Genomic DNA, 16,632 nt, shown 5'->3' with positions numbered 1-16,632 from the left:
GCATATGTAACATGTAATTTCCTCTAACATCTTAGAGTAGAATAAAAAAAAACTGTTCCAAATGGCACAACATGATATTGTGGAAGCACCTGTATGTCTCTGCAGGCAGCCTGTCTATCATTTGTTGAATCCACATTACTACAGGGCTCACTGTGGTTTCACGTTTGGTTTTGTTCTCTCACTGTATTTTCCCCAGCAATCCATATATCTCATCTGACATTATCAAAAAGTTTAAAAACCTCATGAAGATTTACCTGTTTTTAACACAAAGCACATTTAAGTGAATAGTTTTAGTCTTCTTTGACATTTTCCAGTCTACTCTTAGCATCCTTCTGGATTATATGTATTGGCTATCTTGTTGGCTAATGTGTTTTTATTATCCGTGATTGTGAAAGACGACAGAAATTATGCTTCTCTAAGGTTACGCCTGATGAAGTATAAATAGCATATGTCCAACTACAAATAGAGATATTCAAGGGTAAAAGGCAATTGCCTGACTATCAGGATCTGCAGCTGCAATACGAGAGAACAATTCAGAAAGATAAGTGAAAAGTTATATTGGCTTTCCTTTCTACTCCTAATCAATTATTTCCAGGCATTACTATTCTCTTTATAATGACTGGGCTTGATGAGAAAAGGCATTAGACATCACCCCTGGTTATTGCTCAGACCATAACCTCTGCAGGGTTGAGCCTTCCAGAAGCTGCCTCCCAGATACCTCCATAACAGTCACATCTGTGAGCAAAACCCTACAGATCAAAACATCAGACTTGCACTACCCAATTTGCTTTCCTCTAATTTAAAGCTCCTACAACAAGAACAGATAGATATATTGGGGAGGGAGGGGGGAGGTGGTGAAGGGCAGAAGAAGAAGCTGTGACCTACCATGCACTGGCTGTAATGATTTTTTGAGCAGTTTTTGAGCGTAAATTAATTTCCTTCATTCTGAAGCACAGTGGTGTGGCTATACAGGGGATCTACTGGGCAGCAGCTATCAAGAGAATTATTATTGTTTAGACACTAATAATGTAGCCAGTTGGCTACAGGTAAAGAATCAAGTACTGTAAAAAGAAATGCGTTCAGAGCTTGTTAGGGAAATTATTGTAAACTTAAGCAACATCAATAGAGAAGATAGACTATCTTATCAGCAAGGTTCTTGAAATGAAGCGGTCTAATGTTTGTAAGTAAAAATCTTTGTAAAATATTTCCGATTCATCCATCTTATTTTAGGTATTAATAGAAATTAAGTAACTAAAACAAGCAAAAAAAAAAAAATACAGATGTTTTGCATGAATTAATAGAAAGAGATGAGAAAGTCCGGAGACAATTCATCCTCCTAAAATCTGAATGGTTTCTATTCTGTGTGCCTCTTTTCCCATAGATGAAAGAGGGAAGCTAAATCAACTACAATCCTCATACACACGATTACTTCAGAGATTTAAATATGACATCATCAGTTTTCCTAAGGGGAGAATTACCTAGCTAAATGGCTTGCTAATTAGAGAGAGTGCAAAGTTGCTTGCAAAGAACAGAAATACCTGTTGAGGGTGGTGGGGGTGAACATCCAAATCAGGACCCAAATGCTATACACTGAAGCTATATAAACTGTTTTTCTGATGATGATCCTGAATTAATACAGCAAAGTTCTAACTAGATCTTATTACTTGGGGCTATATATAACAGGACAGTTTCAAGACTAGAACTGTCTGATGGCTAGGTACATCTGAACTAGTAGGAACAGGTGCAGGACTCCTATTAATCATGAAGGTATTAGTAGTTAACGTGATTAAGCAGACATTTCCATATGGGTGTGCTACACCACAGTGCCCTGATAGCATCATACTTAACACAGAGGCAAAGTGCTGAGGGCCTATAGACTGATGTGTGCCATACAAGTATGATAGACTGCTTGCATGCTGTCGTGTAATTGAATCCTTGTCTATAGAAGCAAAGACAGGAGACATTTCAACATGTATCATTTAAAGGAGCTAGGAATAGCAAAGGGATGATTTTAAAAGAAAGTGTCTGGTGGAAAAAAAAAAATCCTTATCTCTGTTAGACCCAACAACATCAAAGCACTATTTCTTAGAAATTGTTTTAATGTGCACTCCTTGACATAAAAAGGTTTCATAAAGCAGCAATAATATACTAATACTAGTGTAGTATAATAATAATATACTAATAATAGTATATAAAATATAACTAAATAGATAACATAGAGTAGCAGATTATTTTAAATATAGAAAAAGGACAACTAAGGGCAGAAGTACAATCACCGCTACCTCATTATTATGTATTTCAGGGCAAGTAATTGAAAAAAAATGTGTGTGTATGTGTGTGTATATACGCACTTCTAAAAAGGCCAGCATAATTTCAGGGTAAGGTTGGAGTGTGGCAACAAAATGCTGTATTTCACTTGAACAGGCAAGTGTGTGAAGACCTTTCCTTTAAAATCAGTTGGGGAAAAAATCTTGGAAAAATATTTTAAAAATACATGCATTTTTAAAGTTTAAGACAAAGACCCTCCCTTGGCCCTTCAGCTTCAATAAGTCAGTTAGTCAGTAAAGCCATGATCAATCATTTGCAGCAGGTTCTTTCAGTTTCCTTGCTTGCACAGAACCTGTTACAGCACAGTAAGGAGATGAGGAATCAATAAACGGCAAGTCCTTTGAGTCATGTTTGAGAATCAGTATTCTCCACAAAAAAAATAAAAGAAGAAACTTTTTTTAAAGCAGGATAACTTGGGGTGGATGTACATGACTGCTTAATCAGGCTGCTCAGGATTTATAGGTTGGCAATGAAATTGTTTGTGTATAAAGAGAGCATTAATAATGCCATCCAATTATCGATAAAACAATCATTTTATGTAAGCCATAGGTAGCTGAATACTCATAACTGTTGGTAACAAAAATGATTTTGAGTATTATATTTACAATTGCTTAGTGCAAACAAAACACTGCACTACAAAACTGGTTTGCAAAGATCACTGCAGCTACAAACCGGTGTCTGAATAATGTTAAAATGTGAGTAGAGCTCATTGCATGGTATTTGCAGCACTTCACAATTTCATTGGATATAAAATCTTTTCAGAAGAAAAAGATATGATGTAGCTTATTTCAAATCTTATCTCCCTGCAGACTAATCTCCTTTGGCAGATAAGACCATTAGCATTGTATAAATTGATCAGGCACTAAATTCATCGGGAAATATAAATACAGAGATCTTACATAATCAGCTATGCTGCAAGTGCAAGTTTCATGACTGTACAACTCTACTCCATAAAGAATTTTAGCAGCTGGTCAGGCCAGCAAGGGATTAAATGGATTTCATGTGACAATTGCAGCTACAGAAACGAAGGTGTTATTTTCATTTTTTTCATAAAAAAAAAAAAAAGATTCCAGAAAAAAAAAACAAAAAACCTCTTGTAAGAGAAGTGGGGGCAGTTTGTGAGGGAAGAATGCTGAAATAATATGCAAGACATGCAGACAATGGAGATATGATAACTAACGGATAAGTTCAAGATAAAATGTTGAATTCAACTGGATATATTTACAGAAACCATTAAAGTCTTTCTGTAATAGAACACAGAACTACCAGCATGCTGCTATCCCTTGTGTCAGCCCTGGAAAATACTCATTCACTTGAAATCAAGCAAATAGCTGCAGTCAATTTTAAAAGTAGCATCATAAAATAGACCTTCTACAGTTATTTCCCTTTCTAGAGTAAAATCCCTCGTGGATGCAGTATCATGTCTTCAGTTTCCTAATTTCAAATGTTAATTGACTCAAGCTACTACAAAAAATTATTGAAATGCATATTTCCAACGTTAAAAATGATTTCTATATTCCACTCTTCAGACTACTTCGTAGTTTCCTGTAGAATTCTCAGGAAAAAGCAATTTATCTCTACAGACATGGGATTTTTACTAACACAAGATTTTACTGACACAACTTCAACTGACCTGGAAACCTATAACTTACAATATTTTCTAGCTCATTCCTGAGAAGTGTTCTAAGGAGTAAGGACATTGGATTAATTTTGTATCCCGTTAAGAATGCATTTTCTGTTTCCTGGATAATACATTAATGTATGATGTTGCCCTTATTATAGCCTTTATTTATGTAAGTTACATCTAGCCATCAAAGAACAGGTAATTCGTCTCTAAAACACACTGTGAACAAGATAAAATATCATTAAGCATGCTTTGCTTGATAATTACTATTCATTCAGATTAAAGAACAGTTGCTTTCTCATATTTAAACACGAACTGAAAGGCAAGATAGTTTCATTAGTAGCATATCCCATACTGAAATAATCTGGTTTTTAAAGATACTAATAACAAGAATTATGTGATATTTTTACCATAAATTACTAACTGTCGTACCATATGAAAGATTCCAAATACTAAGGTCAATATTACCTAAAGATTTCATTATTGTAATTAGCACAAACTTATTTCCTACCTTTATAGATTGGTCACTCCAACAACAAATGAGTTTCAGCAGTGAAGCATTCGCAAAATCAGAGGAACGGCGTCTACTTTTATCTGAAAAACACATGTAATTTACGAACTGACAGAATACATAGGAGTTCACAAAAAGGATATTTAACATTTTGAATTTTTCACTTCAGCATCAGCAAAAATAATTTCTCAGAAAACATTTTAATCTCACAACATAAGCACAAGGCATGCATACGTTTATGCTCATCCAACATCATATTGGTCCATTTTGTTTACAGTGATCTAATTATTTGCAAAGATATTATTTCCATCATAGCTTTTAAACATACTATGCTATGTACAGTGTAATGGTTAATTTAGAAGAGATCTATACAAGCATGCAAATTTATGCAAACCTAGGAATTTATGCTTTGTGCCTAGCAAATCTTTGAGCATTTCAATGTTCATTTTGTACACTTGTACCAAGAACTTTCAAACAAATTAAATTTGAAGTTTCTAGGATATGTTTCACATAGGACAAGGCTAAGTATGAAAGAACTGAAAATCTTTTTTTCTTAGATTAGACAAAAATCAATGAAATCTAGAAGAAGAATCAAAGCTACCATATCCAGATTAGTAGGTAAAAATGTAAGTGTATGACAATAAGGAAGAGAAAACAGGCTCAGATGGAAAAATGTAGTTCTATTCTACTTACATTGCTCCCACTTCCAGCTTGCAGCAAATTTATCTTAATTCAATGAAAAGTGTATCTACAGATTCTGTAATGCAGTATGCTCATAAAATGACAGTTTAAAACTTTGACAGTTTTAAAGTTGCATATATGAAGTAAAACAAGCAGAGTATTGACATTTTTTGTTATTTGTACTATTATGCCACCTCATAGCTAGATCCTATGAAGAAACTAGAAATAACTGTGTTTTAGTCTGTTCTACCTCCAGTGCTCATAACAGGATTCTCTTCCTCAAGATCTATGAAATGATGTAACTTACAGTTTTAAAGAGAATACCTATACTTTTAAGTTGTAAGATCAGAAAATCATTTTCATACAGTTCTACCCTGTCTCCAACTTCTACATGTGACTTTGTTTGTCCTTCTGAATGGAGCTACTAAGAATCTATCCACCACATTTCATTACATTCTTTCTCTTTTCATACATACTTTCTCTTTTGTTAATACTTTCAGATTTGGAGTATTTAACTATGGGTTTTGCTAGGTAAATTCTACAATTTTTATGTTTCTGTACCAATAAACATACACTGAATAACATTTTGTGCAGTTAATCTGCACAATTTGCTTTTCTGCTTACTGACAACCGTAATTTTTTGTGGTGAAGAATGTCACATAACTGCAAGAAAACTGGTGGGCCATTAGTTATGAAGTGCATTCCATACATTTGTATATGGCTTCTATTATTATACATTGACTTTTCAGGTGATTTCTAAAGTAAAGCACAATTTAAACTTCAGGCATTTAAACATCATGTGTTTAGTCCACTTCTTCCTCATTTAGACTTCAATAGACAAATGTCACACATTTCAGTACTTTGGTATGAGGTTCCTTGCCAGGCATAAATCAAACAAATTAGTTGTACGACCCGTTGAATCCACACACTAATATTTGAATGCCAATACAATATAGTGCCTTGAAAACAGGAAACTGATTTGTTTTTGGCAACTCTAAGTGTTAAAGCAACACCAAAATTCACAAGCAACCCAAACACACAACAGCCATCCATCCACTGAGATGGTTCTTACTAGCTGATAGAAGAGCTAACTTGAAGCAACTCTATTGTAAACAAGAGATCTTTCAACAAGCATCCCTGTGATTGAAAAAAGAGTACAGGAAGCATAGTATCCTATCCAACATTATCCTCTGTTCTCATCCAAGCAAACTTCAGATTTATGTCCCTGTATGTAAAAATACACTGAAGGATCCTGTTCTAATGTGACTTTGTCATTAATATTTTAATAATCTCTACTTCTGTGCAATTTATCCATTTACTTTTTATCATCCCTTAACTTCTTTCATCTTTTTTCTAGCAGGTATTTTTGCTATATACAAGTTATATACAAGTATATTTTGCTATATACAAGTTATATAATGTAATAGTTACAGCATGTCTAAGAGAGAATGAAAGATACAATAAAAGCTGATTTAGATTGGGTTTTCAAGGCTTATTTACATACCAGAAGGTCAAGTTTTCACCTAAAAGAGTTCGTGTTAGCAGTTTAGACAGGACTTAACCTATAAAAGGAACACTGTCTGCTAGGTAAATATTGTAAAAAATCTACATTCCAACTTCTATTCTTTGGTTCACTGCATGATGTAAGAACAAATTTACAGTGGCCTGCAAGCCAAAAATCAGTGAATGACTGCCTATGGGACATTAGCATGAAGAGATTACTTTATTTTGCCTTGAGCCAAAAGTCTAAGGGCGTTATTGAACAGTCAAGATAACCCTCATATTACTAAGGCAACAGTTTGCTTGAAGGGTTGTATATATTGCAGGGTGAGAGTGTAACAGTGCTGAGGGAGATGGGGGAGGGTAAAGATGACCATTTCATTACATTTCAGTTTTTCACATAGCTAGAAAATCTCTTTAGAAATTCAGCCAAAGTGTTTTGTCACCGCACAAAATGTTTCCTTGAATACAGTATTGCTTATCAGTCTACATGCTTTTGTATGCAAAAATGATATTCACAAAAGAAAATAATATTATTACATTAATTTCTTTACTTACATTAATACAATTTCTTTGTGAACTCATTGAAACTAAAGAATGTATATTTCTTTTCATTATTGAAGTTAAGCAACATATTGAAGCAATGAATTATATGCAAAACATAACACCATAAAAAGCTAGTATTGCCACACTTCCATATACTTACTGCGTGGTAACTCTCCATAGAAACTGGGGAAAGAAGATATGGCTGCTTCCATATTTTGCCATTTGATGTGTACAGATTTTGGTTGCTGTAGGCTGAAAGAATATGAAACTTGAATAAAATCTGAACATACAAAAACTTTATGTTTGATTAAAGGTAATATTCATAGAATCACAGAATGTCTTGGATTGGAAGGGACCTCAGGAGTATCAAGTTTCAACCCCCTGTCACAGGCAGGTTTGCCAACCACTAGATCATGTACTAGACTGGATTGCCAAGGGCCCCATCCAACCCAGCCTTGAACATCTCAAGGCACAGTCTATCCATAAGCTCTCTGGGCAACATGTTGCATCACTTTACCACCCTCTCAGTGTAAAACTTCCCTTAACATCTAATCTAAATCTTCTTACTAGCTATTTCACTTATGTATGATATAATTTCTCTTCAAGAATAATTTGAATACTTTCACTCTTGACTTGCTATTGAAACAGTGAAATATCCATAAGTCCAAGACCATCATCTAGATGCAGGAACTATACATACAACCCAAAACATTTTGATTATGACTTTAACATAATGTAAATAATTGCATTAAGATAAAATTTTCATGCAGTATTTGGGGTGTCTTTCTATTACATAGAATAAAAGTCTAACAGCAATAGCTTTATTTTATAGATTTTCAGTTTTTCAGAGTTCTAAATTTTCATTTATAATATGGTTGTAATACTTGGGATTTTGATACAGAGCTAGAACTTAGGAGACTAACATGTATATGAATACCTCTTTAGGAAAACCCTTCAGTACTTGTCTCTGACTAATTCAGGAATGTAACCCCTGAAGAAAAAGAATGAGAAGAGAAGAAAGGAAGGGAAAAGCCTTTCTGAACTCTTACACTATTGTAAACAATGTTCTAAACACTTTTCTATAGTGACTCTGAAGTTATAGCATTTAAAAATATTTCATCTTTTAAAACCAACTAGTAAGTTGTACTGTTACAAGAACTTCATGATACTAAACTCTGAAAACTGTCAGCTTGACCACTAAGTTATAGATACAGATAAAAAAATGCACCAGGAAAAAAATGAAGATCTTGTGATAACTTTTGCTTTTAATATCCCACTTTTATAATACGACATTTTTATGCAAGTTCCTCTATTTTCACAACTGTGATCAAATTGCAAAAAATTGCAGATTCAAAAACATCTTCATGAGTAATAGTATATAGACTCATCTCTGAGTTCTTCCAAAATCATGCTTTCCACGCTTTTTTCTTCTTTGGATTGCGAACTGTTTGTTTTGTAAACTGCTCAAATCCCATTGAAAGATACTCATATTTTCATTTGTTTTTAAAACAGTTTAGAACTGGCTTGATAGCATGTTCAAAACATGCAATTCACTGTTCATTATTTTCACATCCCAACAATTTTATTCATGCAATCTGGTAGATAATAGTTCAGCTATACTACATCCTGAAACTTACTGATTGAAGCCATTACCTGAAAACTTAAAACAGCTAGTCAAGAGTTCTTCAGCCCATGTTCACAGAGGGGTGCTGAACTGTCAAATTCATGGTTTACGCAGAAACATACAGATACACATGCTGACAAAGACAGAATTTCTGCTCAAAATAAGATTATTTTCATCCAAGAATACCCAATAGTATATGAACTGCATATTTCCAGTTCTGATTCTCCAGATTAAAAGTGTATTTATTTAACAGAAAAGAAAATCCTTTCGCTCTCCCGTAGTAACAAAATCAGATATGTCAAAGAAATATAAATTTTATTATTGTATTCCCTGGATCTAGACACAGTTGTCTGTCAATAAAATAATTCTCCCTATAGACCAATGAGTATTTCATTGCCATATGCAAAGAGATGCAGCATTAGCAGAAGAAAGTTGGAATCCTAAAATCCTAAACCACAAGACCATGGTAGTATTGTAGTAGTTATGTACCTAGACATCCTGCTACACTGCAAGAAATAAACGTGCTAGGCCATTAACATGAAATTGGGCAGGAATGTGAATACCAGCTACATACATATTAAGTATTTACTCACTGGCTAATCTGTACAAATGTTTTTATCCTGCTCTGAACTTAAAGGTTATAAAGCTTCAGGTTTCTTGGATTTGTACTCATGTGCCAACAGAAAATAAACTTTCACAGGATGGAAGGTTATATAGCTCTGAAAATGAAAATAATGAAAAGGTAGAAGAATCCTAACTAAAGAAAATGAAATTGCATTTTATCTTCCATATTAGTAACTGAGCTAGTAAGAGTTGTTTTACTGCAGTAATAATTAGTAGACCAGGACCCTTGCAAGCTGTATAAAACATCTTACTAACTTCTTCAGTAAATGCTGCAGCAAATTAGAATTCAATATTTAGTTTTTCCCTTGAGCATGCAGTAGTTTTAACTAAATCAACTGCTCAAACAAGTGTGGCTACTTACTGTACTTTTAGAAAGCAAATTGTAAAAAGTCACATGTTCTTAGTTTCTTTCAAACTCTTAAACAGGCAAAGGACATTATTGTAACACAACTCAACATAAACAAAGCTCATTTCAATCTTGAATACAAAGTGAAGAATGAAAAGGATAAATCACACAGGAAGATGTCAAGAATAAATTAACATCGACTGTGATAATTCACTCAGACAAATCATAGAAGAAAAAGTTAAATGAATGATGAATCTCAATATCACATTAAATAAATAGTCCTATTTATGCTATGCTTAGAATTAGCGAACAAAAAAAGAGGGAAAGGAACTTACAGACCACATATCAAACATTTTGAAACAGTTTTTGCAATATATAGGAAAAAAATACAGTCTGAAGAGAGAGCCATGATGAGAAAAATACTTTGTCATCAGCAGTACAGAGGAAAAGGCCAGGTGACTAGAGCCTTTAAGGTCTGTGTTGATTCAGCTCATGTAGTCTAGTTCTGATCTAGTTCCCTGAAAATGAGTGCTATCCCCATAGGAAAAAAAAAAAAAAAGCTTCTTCTCAGTTATTTTCCAGATGTGTGAGAGACAAAGAATAAAGAAGGAATAGCCTCAAAATGTAGTATGAGTGTGCTAGTACAGTCAGGACAAAAAGAGGTATGTTATTTCTATCCAGACTTATAGCACATGCTATTTCTGCTAAGGAGAGCAAAAGGAAAATATAAAGCTTAAAAATATGCATACATATTAAATAACAATTTAAAAAAAAAAACAAACAAACATAGGGAGAAACTCAAGAGGCTCTTATTCAGATGAGGTCACTTTTTTCTATACAGCTTTCATAATTTTATGGAAGAGATGTTCCAAATACAGAGTTTATGTCTGGAAAAATGTTCAAATCTAAAATGTTCCTACATTTATACATCTCTGCCAGAGTAGTGTACAACAAATTGCAAACAAATTTTGTTTGTATAAAAAGAAATTAAAGTCCAATCTGGAATCTTGGAAACATCATTTTGTGTAACATCTTGCATTAAGTACGGAGCAGCAGGCAATGTAATAAGCAAGAAAAGCAACTGAGAAATCCATGTTTGTCTTGTAGGATCTTGCATATCTCCTGAGGCATCTTGAACGCCTACAGCTTTGTGGAAGATGCACAGTCCTTTGCAGCACAAGGATCAATATTTTTTGTTCCTCCTCTTGCCTCTAGGCTATAGCATCAACAACACTGAAGTTAATTGTCCCGAAAATACTAAATACAGACCAACATAGGTTTTCTGAATGACAACACTCTGTGGATAGACAATATCCATTGCCTGATTAGTATGCTCTATTTGGCTGTGTCAAATAATGTTGAGCATGCTATTTTTTTTTTTTCCCTTAATGCTGAAAGAAGCACTAAGTCAATAAATTTGTTTTGAGTAACAAATGCTATTTGGGATGGTTCTTACAACATGAGGGTGTTACTTCAGATAGGATAACTAGGACAGATTGTTTTTGGCTCACATTTTGTTTATCTGTGAAGACAGGGTAAGTATATTGCTTACAGGAAGTGAAAGTCAACACAGCACAAATGTGTTAATGCGTCCAAATATGTCATAGGACACCTCATTATTCTCTTTAAACTCTGAGAAAAAGCATTCCCTCTGAAAAGACAGGATGTGAAGTTGGATAGCTCTAATTCTTGTTCAGCTGAAACAAGTTTACTCATCAGCTAAATAGAAAACCAGATATTTAATTTTCTTGCAACCTCCTTTCATTTGAAGAGCATTCTACAAAACAAAGCTCTAAAAGAAAAATGCAATTTGCTGTTAAGGAAGAAAAGACAAACAAGATTTTCTTACCTTTCAATTTGACTTGTATCTGCTGAAGGCATGTTAAAAACTCTGTTGATTAAAACTATTCTGCTTAATAAGAAAAAAATTATTTCTGCTCCCTTTGTTCCGTAAACATTATTCACCGTTCCATCTTTCTCACCAGTGTGTCCTTCAGTTGCAGCAAGGTACTTGTTTGATAAATCAAGCACTCTTTTTGAAAATAAGTTGCTTAAGGTGTGTTCTTCTAGCACACCACCATCAGTACATTTCCATCCTGGCAACATCAGTGAGAAGTGGCTTTCATTTGACACGAGTCCAAAAGCAACCGGGCACCGCAGCCTTAAGATATCTAATTGCCCAACACAAAGATTATCTATTTCTTTATCTACACCCCAGGGTAAGAGACATGACAAAAGCAGTTTAGCCGTATCTGTGGTGATGTTCACATCAATGTTTCCTGATGGCTGCGTTTTAGTCTTTCTTGAACTCTTCATTTTTTTCTGTCTTTTTATGCCACCACTTTCTTCCAAGGGCCTAATTGCGTTAGAATCTATATTGACCTGGTTTGCACAAACAGTATCTACTTGTCCATCCATGGACAAGGTGAACCCAGCAGTTTTATTTCTTTTTAATGTTAGCGCTCTTTTCTCAGTAGTACTTTTGGCTCTTTCTAGAGCGTCATAGTTGTGGAATGAATTTGATGACTTCAACCCACACAGTTGAGATGATAGCAGAATATCCACAAGTTTTTCCAGATCAAATAAGAGAACATGAAAGTTTTCATCGTTCCATTTTGTCTTAACCGGTAAAACAGTAAAGGGCTGTAGAATAAGGCTGTTATCTGTTACCTGAAAGAAAAATATTTAGCATTCAAAAAATTCCATAGTATTTTGTAGTTTTGTAGATATCAGCAAAGTTGCACAAGGAATAGGCTAAATCCATTAAATCCCCCATTAAGTTCAACTTAATTGCATTTATTCACTTGTTACTTCAGAACAAGATTTTTCTTTTAAATAGTTTAGGCAAAGTGACATGCTTTTAAATATTGTAATCAGGATTCTCTAATGTCTTTGAAATACAGAATAGTCTGATACATTTGCATTGCAGAGATCAAAATACTTTTTTTTTTTTTTTTTTTGAGACACACTCCAGATGCTTTTGTAGAAAAGCAACTACTTTAGTTCACAGAAATCATTGTGAGTCACTTTGCCAAGGGGAGCTTTCTGAATGTACTAAGAGAATCACCAAGTGTTACAGTCAAATTTTGAGATGGTGACAAAATGGTTATCAGAATCCTGATTTATTTGTTGAAGAAGTACCTTCTATCTTCAAGAAACAGCAGACATGAGTAGAAACTTCATTTTGATTCCTTTACATTTTTCATTAAGCACTTACAACTCATCTGCTTTTATCGTCCTCCACTAGCCTATGTTCTCAGCAGTGTGTTCATACTAGGGATTTTATCTTTATAAGCAAGCATGTACAAGCAGAAACATAACAGAGAAGCAAATTTTCAGCCCAGTGAAGGTTTTGCAGAGAGGCAATAGCATCAGGTTCCATACCAGAGGAAAACAGGATTTTCTAGATCACTTAATTTCTTTTGTGATAATCAGAAATATTCTACTAGTGCAAATTAAGAGCTGTTTCTGCTACGCGTATGAGCTGAATCTTAAAATAAACCATTAGATATTAGTTAAAAAAAGAAAAATTGACAGCTAAATTTAGTTTGAAAAAGGTGTTAATGAACACTGCATTTTAGAGTACTCTTTACATAACTCCTTTTACATTACAAACAAGTTTTGTAGGATTAATTGTTCCTAATCTGTTACAAAAAAAAAACAAACAGAAAAACGCAAACAAAACTTTTGAGCCTATTTACTCAACAAGTTATTTGACTTTTTAGTTTGGGGTAACAAAATGACCTGATGTTCTGTTAATTAGTGAATGATATTATCAAAAGATGAAAACACACTCTAAATACAAAACATTAAGCCTCCCTATGGAGATCCTTAGATAAACAAGGGGTTATAGCAGCATGTTCATGCTTTTTTTCATTTTCCCTGCGACCTCTTCCCTTTAAAAAAATATTGTAGTTAAGCGTTAGGATTATTTTCCATCTTTAATTATGCTGCTTCCTAATACTTAGGTAAAGTACACACTGGAATTCACAAACTAGTTCTGAAATAAATAGAAGTACTTTTTTTTTTGTACTTTTCTGTCTGTTTTATACATTATATTTTGTTGATTCACATTTAGAAGCTTTTAGGAAAAATCACCATTCGAACAAGAAAATATCTTGACAATGTCAATTGGTTGAGGAATCTGGTGATGCTACTGGGCGTGAGGTCACAATAAATGTTTATTGGCAATTCGAAAGCTTATTGACATTGATCCTAAAAGCATCTACCAAGTTATCTTAGCTCTCTGCAACAGGCATTTCATTTCAGTGAAAGCAGGTGGACATCTAAAGCTACAAACATAAAACACTATTTAGGACATATGGACAAGCTATTCTTTCTAACATAAGACGACAGAAAATGGAAGGAAACCCATAAAAATAACTATGAACTAGAGTGCTGGGAATAGCATCTGATGATGGTTATTGAAAAGTAGATTAAGTTATTTACATTCTGAATGGTGTATTTGTTATAGTTCTAGAAGTATTTTACAAAACCAGATTTATTGGCTTATTTTGGTATTGTCATTAATTATTATTATTATTTTTATAATAAACACATGAAGAGTTTAATAACTCGGCATCAGAAAGTAGGCTAATAGCAGCAATAATAAAGAATGGACTGCCTCTGAGCCATGTGGTCTAACTCAGTTCTACCTGTTGTCAGCACATAGGTCTTTTTTTTTTTTTTTTTTTTTGACAATTTTTGTTCAATGCAATTTCATTTAAAGTTTGAAAGACAATCCTGGGTTAATGTGATCATATTCTACATCCAAATATCAAGCCATTCGAGCCTTATTCCCCAAATGAATTTCAAATTATTACATTAAAAAATTCTCCAATAATACAAAGGCTTCCTTCAACTCTACAAGTTAAGAGACAACTCTATGTTGTACCACTAAGCATAATCCACAGATTTTGATAATCACCATTTTCAAAGGACAGTATAGAGATCTCCTCTTTTTCTAATTCACCTTTGCTAATTAAAAAATTTATTTTTGATACAGCCTACCTTCTGACTCTTCACTGATGAATACACCAACTTTCTTTTACCTACTTCCATTACTAGCAATTAGGAAAATTACTTTTAACAGTCTTCTGACAACTATTGTAGGGAGAAAGCTTTTCATGGTTTTAATAACTTCATCTAGATTTTAAAATCTAGCTATTGTCCTTTTCATCATTGTCGAAGTGTGTGACTCTAAAATAATTATGAACATTCAGACATTTCCACTGTACTTCGTTTATAAGAATTAGCTGATTATACTCTCCTTCTGCATCACTAGCAATAAGTTTAAGAAATCTATCTGAAGTATATCTGTATCAGTCAAGAAAGATGAATTTATTTATAAAAAAATAAACATTTTCATGAAGTATAAAAACTGAAACACAAAGCTAAAAGTGTTTTCATTATCATAACATAGCTAACTCATTCTTTTAAATCTAAAACTAAGTAGGAAGTACTTCATTTCCATCTGAAAATGGTGTCAGTGTGCATCATTCCAAAAGAACCATCAACCATTTCAGCTAAAATGTTTCCTAGTCCCTAAAAAAATTCACAAATAAAGTATCAAACCAAGCTTTTAAAGACTTATAAAATCTTATTTTAAAAATTCCCAAATCCCAATGTAAAAGACTGTTGCTACCACCACCCAAGCTAACAAAATAACATTAGATGCTAAAGTTTAGTAGTGAGGCCAGATATCCTTCATTCAAAAAAAAAAAAAAAAAAAAAAAGACGTAGATGACATTCATGCTAGCAATTAGAATTCAGAACATTTTGCTTCTAGGAGAAGCTTGCATTCACTGAGAATGTTCCCTTTGAGCCTTCACCTGTGAGCTTTTAAAGAAGCATGGCTACAGACCAAAATGATACCACACTCATGAATCCCTTGAGTGTCATCTCTGAACCACAGCTTTCCATATCCAAGAAAGAACAGGGACTCAGGAGGGCTTTGAAATGGCAAGTTATATTGTGTGCATAGAAACTATAGGATAATAGAGCCCTAATTTGCTGCTAAAGATATTATAGGACACAAGCCATTGCAACAAACTGCAGAATGTCTCATTTCTTCTAACATGGAATCCTTTCCTGCTCTTGGAAGATTATTCTTTTACGCTCCTCCTTCTTCCTTTACAAGTCTTTACCAAATCACCTTAGCACCCACGACAGGATTTTTTTCTCATGTGTGGGATTTGGGGGCTGCCTTCTCCATAGCCATGAAATACATCAGTGTTATCTTAAAAAAGTTAAACACATATACATTACAAAACTTTCATGGGAAGTACAATTCAAATGTTATTTTGTCTAGCTGCCTTTTCTCTAAAGGCACTTTCCCACTGGGATCCTCCTTAATCTAGGAACACTATTCCACTTAAAATACACACGTCCATTAGCTGGCAGTGACTCTGTATTGTTTCATCCTCGGGTATATGTACTTTTTTTGCAGTCCACTTTTCCTCACCAGAAGCACTTTTTTTTTTCTTTTATGAGTTTTGTGCTAAAAATACATTTGACAAAAATGGTCTTGATGTTCATTTTACATAAAAGAAATAAAGTGGCAAGTAGACTTTGGAAGGCTAACCAGGCTCAAAATATACTTAGAGGTCACTTCAATACCACTGAAAGAAATAGTTCTCAAAGTGTGGGTGGTATCAACTTCTACACAAAAGCATGTCTGAAAGTATTAAATGCAATTCTTATATACTTTTGGTCCTCTTTATCCACTGTACTTATTTTGTACAACTAACAAATTTCCCAGTGCCTGCAATGTGAATCAATAATGCAAATGTGAGTTAGCCTGATGAGAAATATCAGTCCCCTTCTTCCTGTGCTACTACTTCTCCATC

General features: G+C 33.9%; 1 protein-coding gene across 1 annotated transcript in view; it reads right to left on the bottom strand.

Moving 5' to 3' along the window:
• The window catches only part of WDR72 (WD repeat domain 72), a 108,446-nt gene that overhangs the window by 43,141 nt on the left and 48,673 nt on the right, over positions 1–16,632 (bottom strand). Inside the window, exons 15-17 of the mRNA XM_031588036.2 lie at positions 11,634–12,454; positions 7,351–7,442; positions 4,464–4,546 (exon numbers count right to left, since the gene is read on the bottom strand). Coding sequence (XP_031443896.2) covers positions 4,464–4,546; positions 7,351–7,442; positions 11,634–12,454 — 996 coding nt within the window. The remainder of the gene's footprint in view (positions 1–4,463; positions 4,547–7,350; positions 7,443–11,633; positions 12,455–16,632) is intronic.

Source organism: Phasianus colchicus, chromosome 12 (assembly GCF_987193195.1).
Source record: "Phasianus colchicus chromosome 12, bPhaCol1.hap1.1, whole genome shotgun sequence".
NCBI classification, from domain to species: Eukaryota; Metazoa; Chordata; class Aves; order Galliformes; family Phasianidae; genus Phasianus; species Phasianus colchicus.
Note: the sequence above shows the minus strand (reverse complement) of the source record. Positions and strands in the feature narration are given on the sequence as shown.